Consider the following 27,415-nt stretch of genomic DNA (forward strand, 5'->3'; position numbering starts at 1 on the left):
ATGAGGCTCCGTCTTTTCAGCTGAAAATGATGACAAGTCTGAGAATACCACTCTTCCAGATTAAGGTACTCATGAATGCTTCCCAGAAAAGGTATGGAAAATATTTCTCACTGGGCACGTAACACAGCTGGTCGGCCCCTCTGCCCCCTTCTGACCTTCATTTGGATTCTTTTAGGTGACACGACCCCAAAGCAGTCCAAAGTGATGCGAGCCATCTTGTGGCTCTGTGGAATGGAGAGCCTGGGCAAGGAGCCCCCAAGCACAGTGGAACCGGTCATAGTTTCCTTGGAAGAAAACCCCCTTGTAAAAACCCTTCTGGACATCAACCTCATCGTCTGTGTTAGCTGCGCCATTTTTCTCTGGGGCTACTTTGCTTAATGTGGGGGTGAACCCAGGGGTCCAGTCTGTTGTCCAAGCCCTGTTTTTGTCATGAAAGGGAATAAATAATAAAGCTTTGTTTGTTTACTGTGAGGCTTCAAAGGAGTTCATTTTCAACGTGACATTTAGTGCTTTTCTTCTTAAAAGGGAATGGGGGGTAGAAGGTGGGGGAGAAAAGTGTCAAAGCTGCCTCTTCTCAAAGGCTGTTCAGTCTTCTTGTCTATCATGCAATACCAAAGGGGAATTCAGAGGGATAAACAAGCAAAGAGACCCACTAGACCTCCCAGCCTGGCAGCAGACCCCTCACCAGGGCCGAGCGCGCTAGCATTTGAACTTGCCCGGCTCACCTTCAAAGTACAGGGAATGGGACCCACAGGCCACCACTCGCCTAGCACTCCTGCTGACTTTGGGCGAAAGAGTGGCTTTATCCCAGGACTGGAATCATGGGCCAAGGTGCAGGGCCACCCCAAAGATGGCATTCAGGGTTGGCTCTGTGGGCCTGCCCTTGATCTTAGCTGTGCACAAGGCAGACACAGCCTGTGCAGATCATTCTGGCAGACCCCAGCAGAGCCCAGAATGGAGAAAGGAGGACGGCTGGGACTGCATGGAACAAGGCTGGCCGCTCTTCAAGTCCAAAGCCCCACAGCTCCTCGGCCAGTAGAGATTTGCTGTGGAATTGCCCATCCTTCTGGCCACTTGTTTGAGGGGAAGCAGCCTTGTGGGAATTAAGCAGAGAAACAGTCAATGCCAGCACTTGGGAAGTACACACAGTTTTCTCCGATTTTCTTAAAGCACAAGATTCTAGGGCACCCCCTCTGGTCTACTTCCCAGATATCATAATGAGAAGCAAGTGTCACAGTGAGGAAAGCTCTGGGGGACCAGACACTCAGCAGCAACTTTCTGGACATCAACACCTTCCTGATGACCAGGGATGGCCACTTAGAGTTTACATTATAAAACCTCTCCTCTCTGATGGTGTTTGTGCCAGAATGGGACAGTGAGATGGTGACTGTCCCAGCAGCAGGGGTAATCACCTCTCTGTGGGACCTTGGAGATGCTTCCATCATGATGCGGTTACAGATCTGAACACAAGCTGACCTCCATGCCCCACTCTGGGCCTCGCCCATTCAAGAAGATGGGCAGTAGCCTTGGTTTGGTATTTACCTTTGACACGCAGACAAAAATCAAATGATTATCATTTTTCTTTAGATTAGAGCTGTTGGGGTTGGGAGATTTTAATAAATGAAGGAGATTGAAAACTGAAACATTCTTTAAATAGGGAGGGTCTGTGTTGTGTTTTGGAGCCAGCAATAACAAAACATGTGTGCCACTCTGGGGAGAATGTCCAGCACGGACCTTCCTGGTCCCCAGGCATCCACACCATCTCCTTGGCAAGCATGGCATCTTGCTTTCCTCCTGAGCACCAGAGCTGTAGAGGGAGCACGTCCAAGGTGCCACAGAGTTGCCTGACTATGGGCAGTGGCCTCCCTGGAGATGGGGCTCAAGGCCAATGAGCAACAGACACCACACCCTTGGTCTCTACAGAGAGCCCGATCTACAGCCTGGGGCAGGGGGATGGCATCTGAGGAGGAAGAGAGTCAGCCTTAAGCAAAGATAAATTTAAGATACAGGGGGAAATGGGTTTATAGGTATATATTTTCAATGACATTATTAAGTGCAAGAAGCACTTTGGGGACACAGGGATCTTTGATGTTCAGCCAAATTCTGTTTCGTGAGGTGACAACATGCGCGCGTGTGCACATACACACACACACACACAAGCCACAGTTTTGCTTCCGAGAATTATAAAGTTTTCATATAAACCACAGAATATATTTAATTCAAATTAAACATGAAACTAGAATAATGTTCGGGTCCTTATCAAGTAGCAATTACACTGTTTAAAATTAAAAAAAAAAGAACAGTACATTTCCTTCTACATTCTGGCGATCCAACAAGGCACAAGTCACATCCAGCTTGCTGAGGTGACGGATCCAGCAGTCACCATCAATGCTCACGGTTTGGAGGGGGTCGGGGAGGGACGACCATACTTCATATAAAACGATTCTGCAGCAATGGTGAAGGAGAAGAACCTCCTTCCTAATATATAAGAATGAAAGTCCAAGTAGCAGGAAGTAGGCGATTTGCATAATGCATATATTTTATTAAATAGATTGTTCACGCACTACTTCTTCTTCATTCCAAATTGCCTTTTGTGCCACCTGCCTCAACGGCAGTGACAAAGCTTCCTATGCGTGTCTCGGCAGTAATACTCCTTCCATTCTAGGTACTTCTTTTTTCTTTTTTTTCTTTTTAAAATTTTTTAAAAAAATTTTTTGGCATGATTTCTTTCCCGTGTAAAGAAAGCCAACTTCTTCTAAGACACAGATCATTCAGCTTAAAGTGTCAGCCTCCACCTTCTCCTGAGGCTGTGGGAAGGCAAAGGCCTGCATGCCAGACCTTCTTTTTCCCTTCACTGAAAGCTCTTCACTGTTTCGTCTGCGGAGAGAACCATGCACCTGCCCAGTTCCGGGCTCCACAGTGGAAGGGGGCGGGGAAGGGGGCGGGGCTTTCTTCACAGGGCGGTGCTTTCTGTATCGTTGTCTATATCCAACAGAATGCGTCCGGGCAGGTCTTTGCTGGCTGAGTCTGAATGCATGTCAGGAAAGGTGCTGCGAAGCGGCTCTGAAACTCTAGAACTGGTGTCTGGACAAAAACAGGAGACATGCTGTCAGCGTATGGTAATGCTCACGAGGCCGCCCCACGGCGCTCTAGAAGAGAAGCTGGACAGTCCGAGTCAGCCCGTGCACACACACTTTCGCTCACTACAGGCACCGTCAGCCCCTGGAAGTTGAGTCAAGCCTCTCAGACCCCAGAGCAGCTGAGTGGCACAGCCCTACCTCCTGGTTCTGGTGGCCCTTCCCAGGAGCCCTCAGACAGGGCGCTCGTTCTGCCCGATGAGAGGAAACCTCATTCTTTGCACCAAGCCTCTCACACGGTAGCTAAAACCTCTTCACAAATCAGGGCTGCTGTGATAGGTGCGCCTCACTGGACAGAGCCCCCTCCTCTGGGGCCCAGGAGTCCGTCCTCCTGTTATTCATGCTATGCCAACTCAGCGCCAGTGACATTTTGGGCTGGGTCAGTCGGGGCTGGGGGGCTGTCCTGTGCCCTGTGGGATGTATGGCAGCTGTCCTGCCCTTCATGCATGAGATGTCAGTGGCAGCCAGCCCTCTCACCCTCACTGTGACAAAGGTGTCTCCAGACATGGCCAGATGTCCCCTGTCAACCCCTGGGTGACAATCACTGAGGTAGATCACCAGCCTCTCACAAACACCGATTTTCTCTTTTCCTAATACTTAGACTCCAGCTTCTTTTTCATGTCTTATGTTGGCGGGAATTCCTCTAGCGAGAGGACAACTGGAATCCTCAAGCCGTCAGTCCCTCACTCCTCAAAACCCACAAGAGACATCTTTACCTGTCATGGATGGCCTCCTCCTGAGGCCGGAGAGGCTCGGATGCATTCATTCATGAATAAGTAATTACTGAGTGTCTACCTGAGACAGCACAACAGTGAACAAGCCAGACCCAGCTTTAATGAAGTTGGGGGTTCAATGGGGGAGATGGCCCCTGATCAAGACAGAATCATTTGTTTCTCCAGTAGGTTTGTGTTTGAGCAAACTGTGAGGGCCTGGTTAGAGGTTTTAGGACAGGTGCAGGAGAGAAGGGAGAGGTTCAGATTTGCTGTAGTTTCACGTTGCTGGGCTAGAGCGTGCTGGGAGTCTCCCCAATATGTTTAAGAATTACTCATAATTTCTCTTTCACTTGTTCCTTCTCCATGCAGGCTGGGGGCACACGCATGTGCATTCGGTGGCGGGGGCGGGGGGCTCACTGCTTTGAGACTGTTTCCTGCTCGTGCACAACCCTACAGTTCTGAGCTGCAAGATCTATCTACTACCTTTTCTCACAAGGGCTCCTGGGTTGGCGGCCCCAGCTCTTCAGGTTTCCTGTGCACCACAACTCAAGAGAAATTTCTAGATGTGTGGAGGTGCCAAGGCATGAGAGGATTCAAGTGCTGAATGCACTTGACAATTTCAGTCTTACGATAATGGTAAAACAAACTGAACCGTGCTGAGTTGCAGTGTCCAGTGGTACAGTCAAGGGAAGGGTGGGCTGTGTGCACAGAACAGGGATCCCAATGTCTCAGACTTGACCTCAGCAGAAAGGAAGTCACGAAGAGCAGGGACTGTGTCTGTCTAGCTCAGGGCATCCCCAGCGCCTAAAACAGTAACTGCTTAATATCTGAATCTCAATAAATGTTGTGGCTGGCCAGTTGGATGGGTAAATGACGAAGAGCCCTCCAGCTCAACCATCTTTCCAATCCTCCCCTCCTACAGCCTCAGGCAGAGTAGTCATGTCTCCAAGACAAGACTGGTACAAGAAATCCATGGCAAATTCAATCCCCAACCCAACAAGACAGATGGTGCAACCAGTCAGTGTCTCTATTTAGCCCAAAGAGTTTATCAGAGACTATGGAACTGCCATGCCTGGTGGGGGAGGCGTGATGCGAAGGTTCTAGACGTGCTGATTAGATTTCTACTTGTTAATATGTGGATTTCCATGCAAACCAACACCAATCAGACACAGACCCTTTTCAGAGGACAGATCCTTTTCCTTCCTTCCTTTCCATTGCATATAATTTCTGGATTTGTACTTTCCTGAAATTCTCTATTTATGATGAATACACGCAAATTCTACACAGGGGGGAAAAATGTGTGGTGGGAGCATAAGGCCTCCTGCCTGCTTCCCTGGTTTGCCTGAGGTTGGCAGATACATTATTTCCCAGCCCTACCCCCCTGCCCCTTACACGAACCATTCTTTTTTTTTTTAAAGGCAGCTGAGTTTATTTTTATTCATGATTTTATTATAATTTTGAAGTTTTGGGGCACCTGGGTGGCTTAGTGGCTTAAGCCTCTGCCTTCAGCTCCAGTCATGATCTCAGGGTCCTGGGATCAAGCCCCACATTGGGCTCTCTGCTCAGCAGGGAGTCTGCTTCCCTCTCTCTCTCTCTGCCAGCCTCTCTGCCTACTTATGGTCGCTCTCTCTCTCTCTCTCTGTCAAATGAATAAAATCTTTTTTTTTTTAAAGATTTTATTTATTTATTTGACAGAGAGATCACAAGCAGGCAGAGAGGCAGGCAGAGAGAGGAGGAAGCACGCTCCCTGCTGAGCAGAGAGCCCGATGCGGGGCTCGATCCCAGGACTCTGAGATCATGACCTGAGCCGAAGGCAGCGGCTTAACCCACTGAACCACCCAGGCATCCCTCAAATGAATAAAATCTTAAAAAATAAAGTTTTAAGTAGGTTCCATGCCCTGAACTCATGACCCTGAGATCAAGAGTTACCAGCTCTACCCACTGAGCGAGCCAGGCTGACTGAACCATGTTTAAAAAGAAGACAGCAAATCTGTTCACACACAGGAAGTAGGAAGAATCAGCATGTGTGCAGAGCTAGCTTTCAGAAGGAGACTACTCTTCATCACGACGGTGGCACCACTGAGCAGCTACCACACACCAGACATGGTCTCAGGGGCTACGCACACAGCATCCTGTCAGCTCACTGGCCCTCTGTGAAATGACCCCAAAGCAGCACTAGTATAACCAGTGTAGAGGTAAGAAAGGGGGACCCTGAGAGACTCAGCTCCTCACACAGGATCAGAGCCAGATGGGCTGGACCCTGGAGCCTGGGTTTTCATTGGCATAGTGCTCTCCCTCCGCCCCACGGGACTTTGTGCGCCTGACAGAGCAGACGGCTTCTGAGGATATAACGCAGGAGTCTTCAACAGTCTGGTTCATTGTAGCAAAAAGGGGGAAAAGGTTATTTTACAAAGATTCTAATATTTACCTTGACATGATTCTGATGTTTAGTTATTAAAATTAAACTGCAAGTAGAAGCCACTGAAATGTCCAACTCTGAGCCAAAATCCATCTGCTTAATGTTAGATATTCATTGGAAAAGATGGGTTGTCAAAACTCCATCAGAACATGGAAAGGAGCATAGAATGTAAGGTGAAATTAAAAAATGCAAGATCAAAATCTATACATGCAAAATAGTTAGAATCATACACTCCCTGGACTTCTAGGGGGAAAAAAAAAAACTAGAGAAACAAATAGTGCCTTCTTATTTCTAGTTTCCAAATCTCCTTCAATATCCGTGGCTAGTTTTTTTAATGCATGTCTTTCAGGATATAAAAAGAGGTTAGTTTTAAAAAAAGAACACCGTGAGAACTAGTGAAGTGTTGAGTTTGTTTAAGGATGCTCCCAAGGGCAATACGGCGTAACATTGTGCAGAGGATGGGGGCCTCGTGGATATTCTCAGACTCACGGAATATCACAAAATATTAAGAAATGTCTTTTGCTCCAGAGCATTGTCTTTTTAACCCACAGAAGAACTGGGAAAACCAAGCAGTGCATCAGAATCTAAATAGGGATGACTGGGCCCTAGAAGGCTGTGTCTGGGCATATGAATTTTTAAAGCATTGACATATGAATCTAATATATAACTCTGAGCGTCTATTTATTTCCCAAGATAAAAATGATCATAAATGGCTACCGTTTACTTAAGACTCCGTGTAAATTAAGAACTGAAAGATGTTCTCTTATTTTATCTGATTTCACCCCTTTAGGAGAAATTCTCACAAGTGTCACCCTCTTACTCATCAGCTAGGTCGTGCCTTGTCTGACGTTACACAGAGCTGCCATTCTAATTCAGGCACATCTGAGTCTACAAGCTCCTCTTTCTATTACACCTCAAGCCTGCCCAGTATAGACAAGAATAGGAGTGAGAGAAGTAACAGGGTCAGCCCTGTGAGCACCTGGCACACGCTGTGGACACGCTTTGTACTCAGGGTGATTGACAGCAAGCATGAACAAAGCCAGCCTCCATTAGTACATGCACTATTAGTAGGGATACAAGCAGGCAGGGGGAGCGTGCCTGGTTAGTAACAGGCATTAGTGCACAAACATGATCATCAAGTAGCACAAATGCTTTGGCCAATCAGGTGCCTTTTCCTTACCATTAAATATTCCAATTTCAGTTCTTACTGAATATGGCAGGTCATACATCTAAATTATTTAATAAAATGTTGAAATTAGAACACGCTTGGCTAGAATCTATTACTTTAAAAACAGCAAGATGTAAACTCTCTTACTTTCACAGCTAAAAGCCTGGTCGTGTTTTCTACAGTAAGGACCAAGAAGAGGTTCCGGTGACATCAGAGTCCCGCCGATCTCCCCAGGCTGTAGCTGAGCTGGCCCAGGTTGGCTGCCAGAGGTGCCTGGCAGCAACAGTCACCCCCAAGAGTTTATCTTAAGCCCCGGGCCTTAATTCTACTTTTGGGGGATTAATTGCTCTAAACAAATAACCTGTTTCTAGGAATCTGTCCATGGTTTTCCATGTAAAAACATGATGTCGTCATAAAGAACCACCTTCCTCAGAAGTTATGTTGAAATACCCAATGGCCGTATCCAGGAATGGTTAATAATAGAGGATTCATGAGCCCTAAATGCTGACCTTCTGTGTGTTCCCAGGGGCAGTCCAGGCGATTTTAAGCAATTGAAAGTTAATTCTGCAACACAGAGGTCATTGTGGTGACCTGGAATTTCTTGAGTGTAGGAGAGTTCATAACATAGATTGGTTTTTAAATACTTCGCTAATATCTTAAGGAAAAGTAGTTTTCATATAAAATTTCCCTGACCTGACAATTATAAAGTACAGAGCCTTATGGGGTTGTACTGGATCAGTAAGATGGCTTTCTGGAAGAAATACACCTGAGCTGAGAATGGTATTAAACAAAAGACATGATTCTGGTTTGTAGTTTTCTGTCAAAAAGAGGGAAAGATCTAGGGGGAGGGGAGAAGTTTGGTGTGTCCCAAGTACTGACATGTTGATTAGGGCTTAGTCACTTCACTCTTATACATGACTTCCACACCCTGTCAGGCAACCCCAGGCTTCTCTGGGTTATAGGGAGTGGGGAGGGGGACTCACCCCCGTGCCCTCCTCCATGTCCTAAAGGTCGCACTCTAGTTTCCCTTTCTGGTTTCTCCAGAAAGTCTTACTCAGACCAAAGCTGTGAATACTCTGCCGAAGTAGCCCACCATAGGTTTAAGGCTCAGCTCAGCCGATGAGAGCAACGGTACCCTTAAAGAGAGCCTTATGGTGTCCAAATGCGGACCCAAAGGCAGGATTTAGATGAGCCTCACAGTGCCCTTGGAAAAGCTCATATGGTTTAAGAAAGCAAAATGTAAGCATGCTGGAATGCAAAGGAATTTAGTGGGATCTTTGTAGGAAGGTTTTTGGATTTTTTTTTGGTCCTCAGAATTTCAAACATCAAATTAAGAAGCTCCATGCAGTTAACTTGCACTTAAGATACACAATTAAAAAAATTAAAGCTCAAGACACAGGGAACACAATTTTCTGGGCTGACTGCACCCGAGTCCTCTTTGATTGGAAGTGATGAGCCAATCGATGAGAGGTAAATCCCTGAGAAGAGCAGGACCCTTTAGGAAAGGCTTACCAACAAGAAAGAAGACACTCCTCATATCTTACGAGAGTTGCTTGAAATTGGGTTCTCAATCTACGGACATCTACCTCTTGAACTGCGAGCACAGCAGCTCAGCGTAAGGAATGTCTAACGCTACAGAACGGTGGCAGGGGCCTCAAAGAGCTGCTCCTGAGCACAGAGTCACAAGCACATTTGCAAAACATGGCTAAGCAGGAGCAGTTGGAGCTGTGGAGCGAGCTGCTTGGGGGGTGGTTACAGACCTTAGTCCTGGGAACCTTCCCCACCTGTGAGGGCATCTATTTGGAAACAAACAAACAAACACACCAATATGGCTTTGTTTTTCAAAAGGAAAAGCTGGAGTATCATCAGAAATTATTAACCATTCATAATAGTGCATTTATGCAGTATATTCCTGAAAAAGAAATAGGGTTAGCAAAAGATAGACTAATTGGTTAACCCTCATCATTTGGGGTACCAGTCTGGGGGATACCATTGGCTCGTTTCAGCAGAGATGTGTAGTACAGCTGGTCAGCCAAGAGGTATATTTCAACTTCTTCTCTAAAACTAGCTTCACGTAGGAAATTTAAAACTAAGCTGTTGTGATTCAAAGCTCCTAATTGCCATTTAAAAAAAAACACATTAAAAAACCCCCCATCCACCCCATCCTTAAATCAAATAGTGTATTAGAGCCCTAAGGGTGGAACTTTTAAAAGAAATCATAATTAAATAAAATGATCATGTTCTAGACTGCCCGTAAAAAAAAAAATACATATATATATATATATACACACACCCCATTAGGTAGCCCACAGAAATGTATACAATCATCACTACCGGAAAAAGGTTTCCACGGAATTATGGGAAATTCTTGATCCTTCCCTCCCTCAACACTCAGGACTGGTGCTCTGATGTGCTCACGCCCAAGACCTCCCTTCCTGGAGCATCCAAATGGGCACAGATCATGTTTTTTAAAGTTATATCTGAAATGTTTCATTTACTATGAACATTTTTAGCTTTAGAAGGAAGGTAAGTATCTTAATGGGGAATTCGCTAAGAAATGAATTTCATGCTCATGTTGTACAATACCTTCCACCTGGATTAAGTCATTATACTTAGAAAAAGGTAAATGTAGACAGGTCTTCAACACATATGAATCCTGTAAGTCAGAGGCCAGCCAACTTCAAGGGCCAGGTATCAAATATTTTCAGGCTCTGTGAGCCAAATACTCTCTGAAAGGACTATACCACCGCTACATTAGCACAAAAGCAGCCAAAGGCAGTTTGTTAACAAATTAGAGTGGCTCTGTCCCAATAAAACTTTATTTACAAAAATGGGCTAAGGGCTGGATCTGGCCAATGGGTATAGTTTGCTGCCCCCCGCTGAAAAACAAGGCCTAAACGAAAGGGGAGAGTCTGGATACAATGTAGTGTGGAAGGGGGAAAGGTCTGAGCTGATTTCTCACTTACCCGTGACTATTTTGGAGGCAGTGGGAGCAGCGTTGGTGAGGGTGCCATCCCCAGCTGAGTGGGCACCAGGAGGATGTGGGGGTGGAGGCATGCTGGGTCGATTCCTCGGCTTTGGTACTGGTCTCGGTCTTGGTAAGGTTCCGGTGTGTGGCTGTGCCATCTCGGGATTACTCACCGCCTGGGTCTGAGAAGCTGGCAGGCTGGGGTTCTGTTTTCCTAAAGGTGGAGTACTGGGGGGCGTTGGAGTCTGGGGAGGGGTGTGAAGCGGCTGCTCAAGTCCAGACTCACTGGGCAAAGCCACGGGAGCGGGCGGGCCTTGGCTACTCGGTTTGCTGTGCCCCAGCAGTGTGGCCTGCGTCGGGGGCTGCGGTGGTGGGTGATTGGGAGCTTGTATCGGGGACAGGCTGCTCGAGTACCTCCGGAGCGCAGAAGGCTGCGAGGTGGTGCACGGTTGGCCAGGGGCCTGGCCCACATGCTGGGCGGGAGGAGAAGGGCTTCGCGTGGTTGGCTTTGGTGACAGGCTGGGTAGGTGCTGAGATGTTCCTGGAGAACTCTGGCCCCCAGGATGGCCAGGAGGTGGGTTTCCTGGTTTCGGGGGTGCAGGAGCAGGTTTTTTAACAGCTGAACAAAGGGGGAAAACATCTTTCAGTGAGTAAAGCCAGCACCGCCTTTATCAGGTGAATCTCACAACAGCTCACAACCCAGTGGAAGGATGTGAGCAGGAGGGCATTCACCTCTGTGGTCTGCCTCCTCCAAGGCCCTCGGCCCAGTCTAACCAGGAGAACAGCTGCTGACAAACGTGAATTGAGGACGTCCTTCAAAATGCCTGACTGGCCCTCCCTAAAAGCTGTCAAGGCCACGAAAACACAAGGGAGGACAGAAACTGTCACAGCCCAGAGGAGACCCAGGAGAAGAGGCGGCTGCATGCACTGTGGCCTCCTGGATGGGAGTGGGCCTGGGACAGAACATGGCCCCTGGTGGAACAGCTGGTGAAATCCGAACAAAATATGGAGTTTTGTCCATAGTAAAGCAGGAGGGCTGGTTTCTGGGCGGTGATAAATGCACCTTGGGGACCTGGGTCATTAACAGTCGGAGAAGTGGGTAAGGGGCATTTGGGAACAACCAGCACTGCCTCTGCAACTTCTCTGGAAATCTAAAATTTGCTCAAACAAGAGGTTTACGGTTCAAAAAAAAAAAAAAGTACCTTATATACATACTGACCTTTAGATCTTTAAAGACCCATTGTTTATTTTTTTATTCTAAAAATTTTTAGTAATCTCTACACCCAATGTGGGGCTTGAACTCACAACTCTGAGATCAAGAGTTGTATGCTCTGCTGATGGAACCAGCCAGGGACCCCAAGGCCTGCCATTTGAAAAGTTTAATACGAAGAGAACTAAGTGAAGGGGGCCACCTCCCTAGATGGAATCGATACTCTAAGGCCACTGAGCTGCCCACTTGTCAGTGTCCTGCCTCCCCAAGAATCGGGGAGAAGCAAGAGGAGCTAGAAGAGGGTGACCCCCAAGCATGACTGATCTGCCTATACATGCACCATGGCCCCTTGCCTTAAGCTGGCTTCTAGAGGGCTTAATTTTTTTTTTTTAATAGCAGAAATTCTACCAATTCTGGAATCATTTGAATTAATAGGTATGCTCTGGATAGAAGTACAAGTAAGTCTGAAGAGTTGTCTTAGCTAGATTTCTCTAAGGAGGGATGAAGCAAACCACTACCCTCTCCATACCAGCTGAGATCGGCATCACTAAGGGGGCAAGGGGGCAAGGGGGCAAGGGGGCAGAATTTGGTACTGAGGAGGGTGAAATAAAAAACATGGAGACCTGGTTTTGGGCTGGGAGAGATGAGCGGAAAGGGGAGACGTTAGCATTTTTCAAATTATACTGAGATCCTACTAATCTTCCCAAAAAGCGATAGGGAAATTAAGGAGCATCACTTACCCCTCATCACTAGTACCAAATTAGGCCCCTTACATAAACTGAAGTCCCATTTAAGTCTCACTTAAGTCCCATTAGCTCCCTGCAAGACGGGCATTGTTATACCCATATCACGGTAGAGAAAACTGAGGTTCAGAGAAGTCAAATATTTGCAAAAGATCACACAGCCAGTAACTGGCAGAACAGAGGCTCACAACCATGTTCTATGGACTCCTTGGACTCTTTTTCAGCCCCTTCCTCCTTCCTGCACTGGCTGGCTCTCTGCTTATAGGGCTCAGAATTCAAGAATGAAAAGGGTATAAAGTCTGCTCTGCTCTGCTGGCCTAGAACTTTTGACCCTGAACCCTGGAAGACCTTTTCCCACAGAAATAACTATGCAGCCGATGAAGAAAGCACTCTTTGGAATAGTAGCCATACTCTGGTTACCATAAGCAACTTACAAAGAAAAATGTCTAGCTTTCTATTCTGAGTGGTATTAACTGTAAATTCACACTGAATAAAAGACCATTCCTGGCATGAAAGGGTGCCAAGGGAATGAGGAGAGGAGGCAGGGGGTGCCAGGGCCATGGGAGAATGGTGGACCTTGTCCAAGACAAAGCAACAAGGTAAAAAGTTAAATTTAAAAATTTCAGATCAAGGGAAAAATGCCCTGAAAGAGAGTGATGTGACAGAAGAAGACTCGGTGTCACGGAGATGGGGCTGGGCTTTAGTCAGAGTGGGACAACAGGGAGGGCTCACAGGGTGGCTAATCTCTGAGCTGTGACCTGAATGCTAAGGAGCCACGTGTGGAACAGAGTAGAGAGCCCAGAAATCAGTCCAGGCATATGCAGTCAGCTGATCTTGGACAGGGCACTGAGGATACACAATAAGGAAAGGATGGTTTCTTCAACAAGTGGTGTTGGGGAAAGTGGATATCCACAGGCAAAAGAATAAAACTGGACCCTTATCTTACACCATAAATAAGAGTCGACTCAAAATGGATTAAAGACTTAAACATAAGAGGGGCGCCCGGTGGTTAAGCATATGCTTTCAGCTCAGGTCATGATCCTGGGGTCCTGGGACTGAGTCCTGCATTGGGCTCCCGGCTCAGCGGGGAGCCTGCTTCTCCCTCTCCCTTTGCCTGTCACTCCCTCTGCTTGTGCTTTCTCTCTCTGACAAACTTAAACAAAGGAAAAGGAAGAGACCAGCCATGCTGAAGCTTGGGGAGAGAGGGGTGTGATAAGTGCAGGGCCCAAAAGCAGGTCCCACCACACACGGGGGAGGTCTGCACGGAAGCCACTGGAGGGAGAGTTTCAACAGAGAGAGGACACGATCTGCCATGTTTTAGCACAACCTCCCTAACTGCTGAGCAGAGGACGGTAAGGAGATGGATGGGAACGATTCAGATCACACAGCACTCAGGACCCAGAAAGCCCTGACCTCAATCTAGAGGTTACAGTGGCTGGCAGATCCGCAGAACCTGGCTAGACAGAGGCTGGGGTGGTTTCCAAGCAGAGGGCGGGGTTGGAATACCAGATGCCTGGAAAATTGGGAGCATTGTTTGTAAGAAACAACTTTTTGTTTGTTAGGCTTTGTGGTTTAAACATATTCCTAAATGCCTGCCTTTCAGCTATTAGTTCATTTCTTTTTAATGATTTTGCTCTTCAATGACTGATTTTTCTGCTTGCCATTTTTTTTTTTAAAGTAATCTCTACACCCAATGGGGGGCTTGAACTTGAGACTCCAAGATCAAGAGTCATGTGTTCCTCCGATGAATCCAGCCAGGTGCCCCTCTCCTTGCCATTTTGTGACAGACACGGAGATGCTCTCTCGGAAAGCCTTGCACCGTGAATCCCTGCGCTAACCCAAGGAAGTCTGCATGTCCCTCCGTAAGGGGAAGGAGTAAAGGTGGCTACTTACCTCGGCGCAGAGTGTGCGGGCTAGGGCCTGCGGAATTGTGCCCTGGGCCGACAGAGAGCTGATGGGAGCCAGCCGTGGTCTGGGCCTGGTTCTGGCCAGTGGCCATCTGACTGCTGTTTCTCGCCGGGGCAGGGACAGGTGCGGGGTCCTTGGGTTTTGGTGGACTGCGGAGAGCAGAAGTCACGTTAGGTGTCAGGTACTCCCTGCGAAAGCCAGTCAGCACGCTATCAAGACACTAGATTCCACCAGAGTTCATACCTCTATCGCTTCTCGGCCTTTTGGCTAAGATCAAGTGCAGAGTTCATACCTCCACAGGCAAGGAGGGCATCAGGAATTTTCAATAATTTGCACTGGGTCTGCAAAGCCACTGTTTATTTGGGGCCACAGAGAGCTAAATATTTTAGGACATTCACTGCCTCAATTGTCTTCTAGCTATTCAGCTATTCGAATATCACGAGACACGCCATTTGATAGAGGCCAACGAGGAATTTCTAGTTTGCTTGTACTTAAATTGGGCAGTATTAAAAAAAAAAACATGAAAGGGCTTCTGGACTTCCAAAGAACAAGATATGACGCACACAGTGTACAAAACAAAGCAAAGCTGTGGCAAGATCCCAACAGTCTAAATTATAAAGTGCTTGGTTATTATCAATCATTTGCACTCTAGGAAAGAGTAACCCTTGAGACTCAGTGATGGCTCCCAGCCCGGAGCTGGTTAGCAGCAGGGTGGGCAGAGATCAGAACACGGGCCAATTCCCAGTTCAGAACTTCATACACTAAGCTTTACAGCTGCATTTTGTCAGGGTCACCAAAGAGTGAACGCCATTCGGGAAGGGTACACAAAAATACCCAACAGGGCACAAAAAACAAAAGCAAATTGACGACTGACATTCCATTTGTCCTTCTGCAGGGCGTTCTAGTTATTGTCTTAATGCATTTAGCCTTGATTAAGCAAACCGAAGACTAAAGGTAAATGAAAAATGTTTGAGTCTGCAAATACTTTTTTTCCCCCCTCAAACAAAAAAATTAGAGCTGAAACAAAGACGTGTGTGGAGCGGCAGTTTCGACAAGACAACATGGAGCTCAGGATGTGCCTAGGAAGCCTGGGGAGGTGGAAGCCTTCGTGATTTTTAACCAAAATGTGAACTTCAGCTAATTCTGTGAGTAAAAAGGAGCTCAGGAATATATACGGCAACCTGAATTCGGCTGTGAGGCTGGAACGCGATTCTTATCTCCTAAGCAGCTGGCATCACACCCCACCAGGCACTCCCTCCCCATCCAGAGAAGCTTGATCCTTGTTCCATGCACTTATTTTACTTTATATATGGTTATTTCGTGCTTTCTAGATGGCCACAGTAGAGAAAAGGACCAGAAAAATCGGAGCACATACTCCGTAGAGGGGCTCATCTTTTACAGCACTTCTCGTCCTGAACTATCTGGCATACCACCTAAAGTGGCCTCTGGTGGGGAAGTGAATTCAGGCAGATTAGATGAAAATCTCAAGTTCAAAGGCACTCTTCCTTAAAGCTGTACTTTGTACCCCATTCCAGGTGGCTAATCAAAAGGTTAAGCAACAAAAGGGCCTCTTAAGAAAGTACCATTATCATATTTTCTACCTTGTATTTGCCAATCAATTTGCCTATAAGACTGAAAGCTAGGGGTGGGGGAGGTCTCAGTCACCAACTGTGCCTGGTACGGCACCCAGCACACAGTTACTCAGTAAATCTGATTGGATGGGTGGATGGGTGGATGGATGGATGGATGGCTGGATGGATGGATGGATGAATAAATGGATGAAGGGAAGGATGGACGGATGGATGGATGGGTGGGCAGATGGATGGATGGACGGAAGGATGGACGGATGGATGGGTGCCTGGGTGAATGAATGAATACCAGCAATGCTCTAATCTAAGTAACTCATTACATTCAAGTGTTAATTACTTAGTGTACAAGATGACAAAAGCAAATGGTAAATGAACACTGAATACATCAAACAGGGAAAAGAGGTTTATAATATAGCTAGCCACCTATTGGCTTCCAGCACCAAAGCAGGATGATAAAGAATGCAAACAAGTGTTGCTTCTTTTGGAAAACAGGAAAGAGAGCAAGCAATTTACAGTCTTTTTTCCCATCCTTTGCCAACCAGAAGAGGGAAGGCAGATCTGGTTCACTCCACGCCGAGCAATTCTGTGGGCATGGAGAGGACGCCCGCAGGCCAGCACCTGCAAGAAGGCTGGGGCATTGAGCACCCACTGCCAGCAGAAGCTGGTCTTCTTACCTGTCGCCCGAGCTTGGCCCCTGCTCCAGTGTGCCCGCAGAGGAGGGGACCGTCCCACCCCCTGCGCTGCTTTCAGCCCTAGAGCTCTGGGGAGGGGGCTCTGGGCCTGCAGGAGCCAAGGTGCCGCCATCTGTGGGCGGGAGTGGTGGCTGGAAAGCTGGGGCTATGTGCTTTCTAGTTAGAGTGCCACCCCGCCGGTGGGCCTGGAAGTCCATAAGCTTCACACCAAAGCTACACAGAAAGAAGAAACAGTCAACACAGCATGCAAGCCAACTAGTGAGACAGAAGTCCATCACTCCACATGTGTTACAACCCGCGCACGGCAAGAGCCACCCGACCTGCCCCCATGCAGTGACACAGCAAGGACCAGACGAATGGTCATTGCTATGACTGAGGCAAGCAACTTGCCTTGGCTTTAACCTGAGCAAGCAACAGACCTGGTACTGATCAATGTCCTGTCTCAGTTCGGGTGTGAACAGCTGAAAGTCCGTGGACAGGCCTCGTATGGAGTGGGTGACATCACGTCAGTGTGCCCACCCGCCTACCACCCAGTGGCACCCTCACTTCCATGTGTTTGGTGGACAGGGTGGCAGCCGAGGGCATCAGGACATCACACCACACTGCCTCCTCGGCTGAGGTGTACGAGCACTAGTGTGGGTGCATGTGAAGAATAGATCTGAGAGGATTCGTGATCCCGGGAAAAAAAATCACTGCTTTTGGGAAGGAGATGGTGGCTGGAAGACGGGGAGAAGGAAGATTCACTTTTCACGTAAGTGAACTTATGTGATGGAGGAACTCTCAGGCTTTTCAGTTTGAAAAATAAACACGTGTGGCTCCCTGAGCTCGCGTGTGCTGGGTCAGTTGGCAGGAAGAACCTACCCCGGGAGATAACCGAGAATCGCATATGCCAACCACGGCTACGATGCTGCATTTTGTGACTTCAAATACATGAAGGCTAACTGTGCGGTGGCCCGTGTGTCATCAGGAAGCAGGACCTACTGTGTGACTGGGGCTTCAGAGAAGTAAAACTTCTGTACATAAGAAATGTGGGTTTCAGAGGGACAGATGGGAACATAAAGTATTGGCCTTTGCCCGGACAAAACAACAACAACAAAGCAAAAGGAAACAAAAAAATCAAAGCTCACTATAAGTTCGGGCAATGAAAAGAAACTATGAAATTTAGTTGTGAATCTGTTTACTGGTTTAGTTGTAAAACTGTGTCGGGTGATGTTATTCCGTGTGTGCGCAAAGCACGTCACTCCAAAGGCCTAACTTGACCTTTCAGGTGAATACAGTGGCATTTCATCATATGGACTTAATGGTTGGCCTCTGCAGGCACAAAACATAAACAGCCTCATTAAGCATTGAAAATCCCACTAAACTCGCCTGTGGAGCACAGAAGAGAGACTGATGTCTCTCACTAATGCCAATGCAGCTGTCTTTTTTCTCCCACGGTCAGCAAATAGAGAAGTACCTCCAGCTGAACACCAAATTCAGCGGCTGGCTTCCACGAAGGGCCAAGTTATACCCAAAATAGGTCTCTTTAAACACCACATCCGACAACTCACTGTGCGAGGTGGGTTATTCTCCCATCTGTCCACAACATTTAAATTTCCTCCCACTTTTCCTCTCCTTTTCCCCCATCAAGTACATTTAAGTGACTTCGTAGCATGTGTATGATGCTTATCACAGACCAGGTGAAGCTTGGACGCATATGGAACAGATGTGTACTGACAAGCTACGTGTCTGCCTTGGGGGGTCACGTTTAATGTTTGGAATGAACTAGAGCGGAATTCCTGAAATATCTGGACCTAACAGTCATGGGTACACCGTGGGCCACTCTCATACTACAGGTCCATTGAGGCAGTACCAGATCTCGAGGGTTTAATAATTCTTCTACGTGACATCTGCTGCTGGAGGAAAGTGAACAGCTATGAACACACCTCTCCTTCTTCACCAAGTCCCCTTCCATGACCGCCATGCTGGCAGGTCGCTTTCTCTCGAGGGTCCCTGAGTCAGAGTCATTTCCAGTGTGAGATGAGTGATTGGAATTTGGGGTGACGAGAGGCACAAATGCTTCTGATACGTTAAATTCCACCTCTGCAAGGAGAAAAAGAAACGAATGTGAAGGTACACCTTAGAGACAATGCAGGTGTGGTGCAGACCACTGAAATAAGGCGAGTATCGCACTGAAGTGAGTATCGCAAAAGTGTGATGATAAAGCAAATATCATGATGAAATGAACAATCCAGTAAAGTGAGTATCACAATAAAGCAAGTCAAATGGCTCTTCTGGTCCCCCAGTGCACATCAAAGTTATGTGTGTACTATGCTGCCATGTGTAAGAGCATTAGGTCTACAAACACAGGGCACATACCTTAATTAAAAAATACTTTATTGCTAAGAAAGGCTAACCATCATCTGAACTTCCAACGAGTTATAAACACTGATCGCAGATCACTATAACCAATATAATGAGAATGGAAAAAGTTGGAAATACTGCAAGAATTACCAAAATGGGACAGAGACATGAAATGAGCAAATGCTATTGGAAAAATGGCAGCAAAGGTGGGGCTGCCACCAACCTTCAACTTGTAAAATAATGCAACATCTAGGAAGTGTGGAAAAGTGAAGCGCCATGAAACGAGGTCAGCCAGCACATAAGGTGTACAGCATATGGGCACACGAGGCTTAAAAATTACCCCCAGCCCTCCCTGTTTCACAAGTGCAACCCCCTGCCCCCTCGTCTTCTCAATGGTTTGCCAAGCCAGGGGGAGGAGGTAAATTGAGATAAGGACAGGGTATGATTCGGAATATAAGTTACACAATTCCTCTGCTATCTTCTTTGTAAAAAAAAAAAAAAATTTTTAAAAATTAAAAAAAATCATGGAATATGGAAGAGGACAATAAGCATGGATTACTTAAAAAAAGAAAGGTATTTACAGTTTGATATAAAATGCAAATAAAAGGCAACAGCAACTCCATACTGCCTAGAGCAGTTTTTCTAAGACTTGTTTTCCCAAAGAAATCTTGGGCAAAATGCCAGTTTTCATCGATGCGTCATGTACTTATTGAGAACCTCCATGAGTGAGGCGTGATTCTCAATGGTGAGGAGACCCTGGGAAAGGAGAAATGAGCTCACCCTGGTGTCACGGGAGGTGACAGCGGGGCCACTCTGGGCAAAGTACGGGGCAGGAGGTCTGGACTCACAAAGCTTGCCCTAGCAGTGTCCCCGAAGGGGTTCATGGAACCTCTGAAGATCCCAGGACTACAACAAATATAGTTTGAAAACCTGTCACCATTGCCTGAAATCCTCTTTCTCTGACACAGTCAACTCCCACCTTCACAAAACGGCTCCAATCAACCTATCCAGCTTCATCTTCCACCTTTACAAAAACCCGGCTCTCTGGCCACAGGAGCAAAAAGCCATCTTCCAAGTGGAAAACTGCATATCTGGTGTCACCCCTTCTAGAAAGCGGTCCTGGTTCTTTGTGCCCAACATCTGAGTTTGTATAGCCATCCACCCTTCCTTCTAACACGTGGGATAGTGTCTGCTTCTTCTCAGATGGCAGACAGCATATCTCACCAGCAGGCATGGCGCCGGGAGTACTAAGTACACACTGGCTGAGTGGACACCCCCGGGGTGAAGTGAAACAAAGAGAAATGCAAAATAATGTGGATGCCAGGATGTCAAAGATGGACGCGAGGGGGTCTAAAAATAAACGTGAGCCAGTCACGGAATCGCGAAGGGGTTACTGAAGCATTTTCTTCTTTAAAGAATTTTTTATACCATCATTGTGCTATTTGGGCAATCCGTGAAGTTGAAAAGTTACGTTACCTTCAGGGAAGAACCAGTCGGCATGCTGGATAATGGGCTCGATGACTGCAACCACGTGGACAGAGGTGGCCGCTGCCATTTCAGCCAGAGTTCTGCGAAGGACATTCACAGTTAGACCGCTTTCCGCAGACAGCCTCTAATTTCTGCAGGCTGTGTCAGAGCAATTTAATTATTTTGTATTTTTTTTTTGAAGATTATTTATTTATTTGAGAGAGAGAGAGCGAGCACTTATGAGTGGGAGGGGTAGAGGGAGGGAGAATCTCAACCAGATTCCTTGCCAAGCTGGAGCCCGACACGGGCTTTGATCCCAGGACCTGGAGATCGTGACCTGAGCCGAAGCCAAGACTCCAACACTTAACTGACTGCGCCACCCAGGTGCCCCCAATTTAGTTACTTTAAACAAGAAAATATTTATGCACAAGTGCAAAAACTAAATCCACGGGGCTCCGGCCTCAGAGTGTGGCAGTGACGCCTCAGGAGGAAAAATCGCCCTGACTCGGCTGTCACTCCCTAGTCCGCATGCGCTGGGTTAATGGTGTGTCCAAATGCTGATTTTATGTTGGTTTGGAACAGGGTTGCAAACAGGCATTTTCCCACTGGAGCAGCGTTGCCCAAGGTAGTCATCTCATACGACCCAAGACACCACCGACAACTTTGCCCGCGATATGAGAGTGTGCGCTGTTTCGGTGTGGACGTTACATCAGAGAACCTGAGCCCCATGTTTACACAAACTACTAATTAAGGCTGTCACATCTGTGGTCTGGTCCCAAGATGCAGGTTTGGAAGTTGAGGGTGTGAATGCCAAGGTTCAAAAGGAAGAAAACAGGTAAGAATCGTTATCGATGTGTGTCAAGGAGCTCATGTTCCAGTTCAGAGTCAGAATATCACAGAAGCCAAAAAGCTGCAAAGGCCTGACATTTAGGGAGCGCCCAACCATGGGGGTCACAGGAGCATGAGGAAGGTTCAGGACACAGACTGTGGGTCCCGCCACTTCCCTGCTGTGCAACTTTAAGCAAGTTCCTTGGCCTCACCTGTAAAAATGAGGACAGAAGCACCTACTTCAAAAAGGTTACTTGTGAGGATTAAAGGTCATTATAATGCCACCAGAGTAAATACCAATGTTGGTGATTTCCCAGGAGCTCTCTACCTGGGCTCCCAGACCCCTCCTTTCTATTCAATCTGCATTTCTCGAAGCCAACAAAAAAGAGAACACAGGCAGGGGGCAGAAGCAATGAAAGAGAGAAAAGCAGACTCCCTACTGAGCAGGGAGTCCGACGTGGGACTTGATCCCAGGACCCCAGGATCATGACCTGAGCCAAAAGCAGATGCTTAACCTACTGAGCTGCCCAGGCGTCCGCAAATTATCTTTTTTTTTTTTTTTTTAAAGATTTTATTTATTTATCTGACAGAGAGATCACAAGTTGGCAGAGAGGCAGGCAGAGAGAGGGGGGAAGCAGGCTGCCCGCTGAGCAGAGAGCCCGATGTGGGGCTCGATCCCAGGACCCTGAGATCATGACCTGAGCCGAAGGCAGAGGATTTAACCCACTGAGCCACCTAGGCGCCCCCGCAAATTATCTTTTTAAATGCAGTTTGATCAACTCATTCTTCTGCTTAGAAACCTTGATTCCGGGCACCTGGGTTGCTCAGTTGGTTGAGCCTTCCGCTAGGTCGTGATCCTAAAGTCCTGGGATCGAGTCCCACATCAGGCTCCCTGCTTGGCAGGGAGTCTGCTTCTCCCGCTAACCGCTCTTCTCTCATGCTCTCTCTCGTTCTCTCCCAAATAAATAAAATCTTAAGAAAAAAAAAAAAGAAAAAAGAAAAAAAGAAACCGTGATGCCTCCCTGACCATTTATGACCCAACATAAGTTCCAAAACCTCCACCAGATACATAAGGCCCTTCAGAACCTGGCTCAGTCTTAATATTCCTCGGGCACAGTCTCCTGGCCCCAGTGCTCGGGTCAAACAAGACCATGTGACACCACCCCCACCACCAGGCCCTTTCACACACACAATGCCTTTGCTCATTTGGGCCGCACCTGCAGGAAGCTATTCGTTCATCCAAGTACAACCCAAGTGCCTTTTCCTCTGCAGGGCTCTCCCTGCACTTCTCACCCTGAGCTGTGCTCCTCTGATATGCACTGTGGCCGTCGTGCTTTATAACGTCTATGGCAGCCCCAGTGCCATGGCCATTCAGCTGCCTGCCTGCCCAACAGCAGGGCCCTCTGAGGACTGCACGCATGACCTGCCTCTGGGACGGGACCCAGCTCACAACAGTGTTCTGAGAATGTCGGCTATATGGAGAGACCAGGCTCATAAGCGCAAGTCTGGAAGTGCATCTTACCCTAGAACGGGGTCTGTCCCCCTGTGGCACAAAGACAAGATTAAAATACCGTGATATGGGGAGAGGTCACTTACCCTTCAGTTTTGGCCCATAATAAGTTAGGGCCTAACACAATTGCAATGTTGCTGGGAGTCATTTTATTGACGTCGCTGGTCTGAGCAAGCTTTGCAAGGAACTTGATTAAATACCTGGGGGAGAAAAGAGAAAGGAAAATATTTGCAGGAACAGCATCCTCCAGCCCTGGTTTGCTCAGGTGCTAAGTGCAGAGTGGAGTCGAATCAGAGTCTGGCTCAGGTTCTGTATCTTACAAAGTCCTGTGCTCTCTGTTTCAGATGACAGACTCCGTTAGGGCTTGGAAGAGGAAAACAGCTCACAAGAAGACCTCCACGATTGAATCCCTATTTGCTGTGTACTTTCCACCATTTCTCCTTTATGCCCTATCAATCCCTCAGTAAATTACAATCTGGTTAACAGTGAGCTTGATATGTTTTAATGTAGACGTGAAAAGATACAAGTAGAGGGACATTACTTAGACGAAGCTGTATTTGAAAATATCTTATGTGGTATTTATGAAAATTTCCAATTTATCATATAGTTACAGTCTCCCCTATACAAGCACAGCACTATAAAAATAAAATATTAAGAATAACCCCACTATCTATTAATGGGCTGATTAAATAAATTAAGATATATCCATACATCTTAGTTTAGTGGTAGAACCCAGGACTGAAATTAAAGGTCAGGTAACATGCTACAAATTTCACCGGTAGAATATCTGTCATTTTGGACCAAGTCCTCCTCTACCATTTTATTTGGTTTTCAATACTGTGGGCTACCTTTTATCCTTCTTCTCCTTACACTTCTTCAAAGTCATATTTTAGGTCAAAGTGGAAGTGCATCTTACCCTAGAACGGGGTCAAAAGGAAATTGGAGACGAAATTCTAGAAATGTATTCCACGGTAAATTCTCTTAGAAACAGTTATTCCACAAAGCAATATGTAATTTCCAGTTCTAGACATTTCATCTAATAGGATGATTTATGCTCTATTCAAAATAAATTCTATAGCATATATAGAAGCAACTGCAGAAAATAGAATTGTTGATTAATTTTTGCCTTTTACATACTGGACTATCTATCTATCTATTTATTTATTTATTTTGTAATTTATTTAAGTAAGCTCTACACCCAATGTACAGCTTGAGCTCATGACCCTGAGATCAAAGAGTTGTGGGCTCTACTGACTGAGCTGGGTCCAAATCCAACACACAGTCAAGCCAACTTTCCATGAGAACTTTCTCCTAGTAGCTGGAGGGGTAAGCTGACCAGGGGACTTAGCTGTCAATGCAGACCTGATGCAGATACGTCACACGGTGATATGCTTCACAATAACATATATCAAATCCCACTGCCAGCAACCCCCAGTTCCTCTCCGAAGCACTTGCTCGGTGTGCTTGGACCGAGTGACCTCTGCTGCAGATGGCACCTTTCTTCACTCCAAAGTCACTGTGGCTTGCTGGCTTAATTTGCAGGATGCCAGTCATACATACCTAAAGTTAACAAAATTTTGTGGTGGCAACTTTTGACATGTTCTCCACAAATCCTGAAGCTTTTTGTCTTGATCCTGCACACTGAGAAAAAAAAAAAAGCAACCTCTATTCATAACCCTTCATTAGGACACATCATTAGCAACCCCTGGGTTAATAACAGGCTATGTGAACAGCAATGCCCTCGATGACAGAGAAAAAGCACAGCTGGAAAACAGGACGGTTTTGGAAATGAATACATATAGAGTCAAATACTTCACTCTGAGCCATGAGTTAGCCTCGCCAAGACTCGGTCTCCTGATCTGCCCACCTGCAGATAAGAATGTTGATTCTGCCCAGTGACGGGGAGGTTCTAGAGGTATAACCTGCAAAACCATCTGCGCCCAGGAGACAGGAGACAAGACACCACTGCAAACTCTATCCCAGAAGGTGCCTATCTCCACGAGCAGCTTCCTGGAGCCCAGATTTCTTGCTGGCCCAGCCATAGGGGTGCTGGCTGAGCTCCCAGGCACCCAAACCCCCACGCCTCTTCCTGCCCTTAACTCTGCCCAGAGGCTCCAGGCCCAGCAGCCCTGTCCTGTTGTGAAGCAGTCGCAGGAGCTCTTCCACTCTATGGTTTCCATGTGCAAACTTCCATCGACACAAAAGAGGGCTGGAGAGGGTGTTAGCAGTCGCCCACACAATGTACCTTTGGACCTAAAATGTCCTCCACAACTGGAACAATCTGGACTGGGGGGTAGCGGGTAAACGTAATTATACGTTAAAGGCTAGTCATTGTGTCACTGGGATGCTGACCTTTCTCACATATGGAGGATCCATACACCCAGAAACAGATACCTGCTTCGAAAAGTGTATTTTTTCATGGGAACCGTGTTGGGAGTCTTGGAACCGAGAGAAGACTCAGGCACAAGAGGAGTGGAGCAGGCTACCCAACAGAGAAGACCCCAGAACGCTCTCCTACTCGACATTGCTGTTGGGGCCCATTTATTCAGTCCCACAAAAATGGACATTTACAATAGGCTGGGCCACACGCAGGTTCCAAGGATATGACCGTGACTATGAACTTACTCTGATATTTTTTTTTTTTTTTTATTTGTCAGAAAGAGAAAGAGAGAGAGAGAGAGAGCACAAGCAGAGGAAGCAGCAGGCAGAGGGAGAAGCAGGCTCCACACCAAGCAAGGAGCCCAATGTGGGACTTGATCCCTCAACCTCGGGATCATGACCTGAGCAGAAGGGGCAGACACCTAACCAACTGAGCCACCCAGATGTCCCTGAATTTTTCTTTTTAAAAGATTTTATTTATTTACTTGTCAGAAAGAGACAGAGCACAAGCAGGGGCAGGGGGCGGGGGGAGCAGCAGGCCGAGGGAGGAGAAGCAGGCTCCCCATTGAGCTGGGAGCTCAATGCAGGGCTCAATCCCAGAACCCCAGGATCATGACCCGAGCTGAAGGCCGACATTTCACTGAGCCACCCAGGTGTCCCTTACTTTGGCTTTAAAAACCTTAACAATAGGGGTGGAACCACCTGCCACTGAAGACTAAATGATCAGCCCCAGCTGCCCATCTGCTGGGAACGGGTGACAGTGGCTAAAGACAGGAGAAGGGTAGGATGGGAAAGGAGATCTGTTCCTTCTCCCTTAGGGTAAGAATTAGGCTCCTAAGGGAGGAAGTGAGTCAGAACCATGAGGCGCAGGCTAACGAGGAGGCAGGCTGGCCGGCCAGAGAGAAGTCTCTGGGGCTTTTAGGACAAGGCTGCCAACACCTCCTGGCATGGAAGCTGGGCATGGGGGAGAAGGAGCAAATGACAGGGATACAGTCTTTGGGGCAGACAGGTCTGGGTCTGAATTCCCACTCTGCCAGTTACTTGCTGCTCCCTGGGCCCCGTGCCTCCCCCGCCTCAGTTTCTGCAAACCACATCTGTCTTTTATGTCGCTGATCATGGATGACAGGAGGTAATGGGTGTTAAGATTAGTAGGTACTAAGCACGCAGTAAGTGTTAACTACCATTACTAGTACTGTCAACACTGTATTACTGCACAACTGAGTTTCCCCATGGCTTGCCAGGCACATTGCCGCTGGCCAATATGACACCTGTCCCCATGACAGGGCTTCCCTCCCTCTAAAAGGGGTTTGAGACCAGCTGCTCTAGTCATACAGGTCCCACTACATGTCTTCATCCATATACATCATGCAAACTGAAGCCAGTGCGTAAGTGCTCATGTTCCCACACTAATAATAATACTCCATATTTTCACCCAACACGTAAGAACTGAGGCACTTATTATTTAACACACGTGCTATTTTAATGTTATTTTATGACCCCTGAGAGTAAGATGATTCACAAAGGGGATATAATATCCTGTCATTTCCTTTAACTTGGAAAACTCTGTGTTCTTTAAACTTACCTTGCAACTTGTGTCCATTCTTCATACAGATTAAAAGTCATCAGAGGTTCAGGCAGTTCCCGTAAATAGGACTTTAAAGCACCTGAAATTGTTAACATTCAAGGGGTAAGCCTGGGAATCTCAGGATGGATTATTTTTGCAAATTGAAATGATCTCAGTTACAACATGCCGAGAATATGTGAAACACGCCATGAATCAGCGGGAGTAGTTACAGAGCATGGGGTGTTCCTAAAACAAATCCTGGCCCTTGCAAAATAGATTTGAGGGGTCAGTAGAAAATAAAATTAGCTTCAAAGTAACCTAATGGACATCTTTCCCAGGCAGATCTAGTCTCTGAAGGAGAAAGAAGGGAAGGGAATATAAGCAGGTCTCCAAATATTTGGGTTAGAAGCTACCTTCTTCACCTTTACTTAATAATCAGGAAAACAAAGAAACCCCCCAAACAGGAAAAGGTGTGTGTGTGTGTGTGTGTGTGTGTGTGTGTGTACCCTTATTCAGTTGTATTTGTCATTTCAGCTCGTCCAATTAAACCTATATAGGGAGACCATTTCAATTTTATCAGAATCTGAAAATGAACACTGGATTTTTAAATGGTGATGTGTCTGAGATGGGACCCACCCCCGTGAGGGCAACTCCTCACAGCTCACCTGCAACAGCATGGGGGTCAGAGTAGAACTCATCCAGGTGAGAAGTAGAACAGTCTAAAGCAGCTTTCAGTTTCTTTAACTTGGAGGCCCCAGCCCCAATTCGGAAAAGGCC

The 27,415-nt window shown here is 47.0% G+C and overlaps 2 protein-coding genes across 5 annotated transcripts in view; one reads left to right on the forward strand and one right to left on the reverse strand.

The window, feature by feature from the left end:
• Positions 1-471, forward strand: part of LOC111146348 (solute carrier family 5 member 11) — a 42,359-nt gene extending 41,888 nt beyond the window's left edge. For all 4 annotated transcript variants that reach the window (XM_022501867.1, XM_022501868.1, XM_022501869.1 and 1 more), the window contains one exon: positions 176-471. In XM_022501867.1, the coding sequence (XP_022357575.1) occupies positions 176-378 (203 nt within the window). In that variant the 3' untranslated portion in view covers positions 379-471. The remainder of the gene's footprint in view (positions 1-175) is intronic.
• A 1,545-nt stretch (positions 472-2,016) lies between these two features.
• On the reverse strand, positions 2,017-27,415 carry LOC111145518 (Rho GTPase activating protein 17; the record flags this gene model as incomplete). The annotated part of the gene is made up of 10 exons (XM_022500408.1): positions 2,017-3,084; positions 10,404-11,024; positions 14,252-14,415; positions 16,530-16,760; positions 18,473-18,629; positions 20,367-20,458; positions 22,782-22,895; positions 24,256-24,336; positions 26,657-26,738; positions 27,304-27,415. Coding segments are annotated over 10 exons (1,785 nt in total), but the record flags the coding sequence as incomplete, so codon positions are not given.

Source organism: Enhydra lutris, unplaced genomic scaffold (assembly GCF_002288905.1).
Source record: "Enhydra lutris kenyoni isolate GAN:26980312 unplaced genomic scaffold, ASM228890v2 scaffoldscaffold13, whole genome shotgun sequence".
Lineage (NCBI taxonomy): Eukaryota > Metazoa > Chordata > Mammalia > Carnivora > Mustelidae > Enhydra > Enhydra lutris.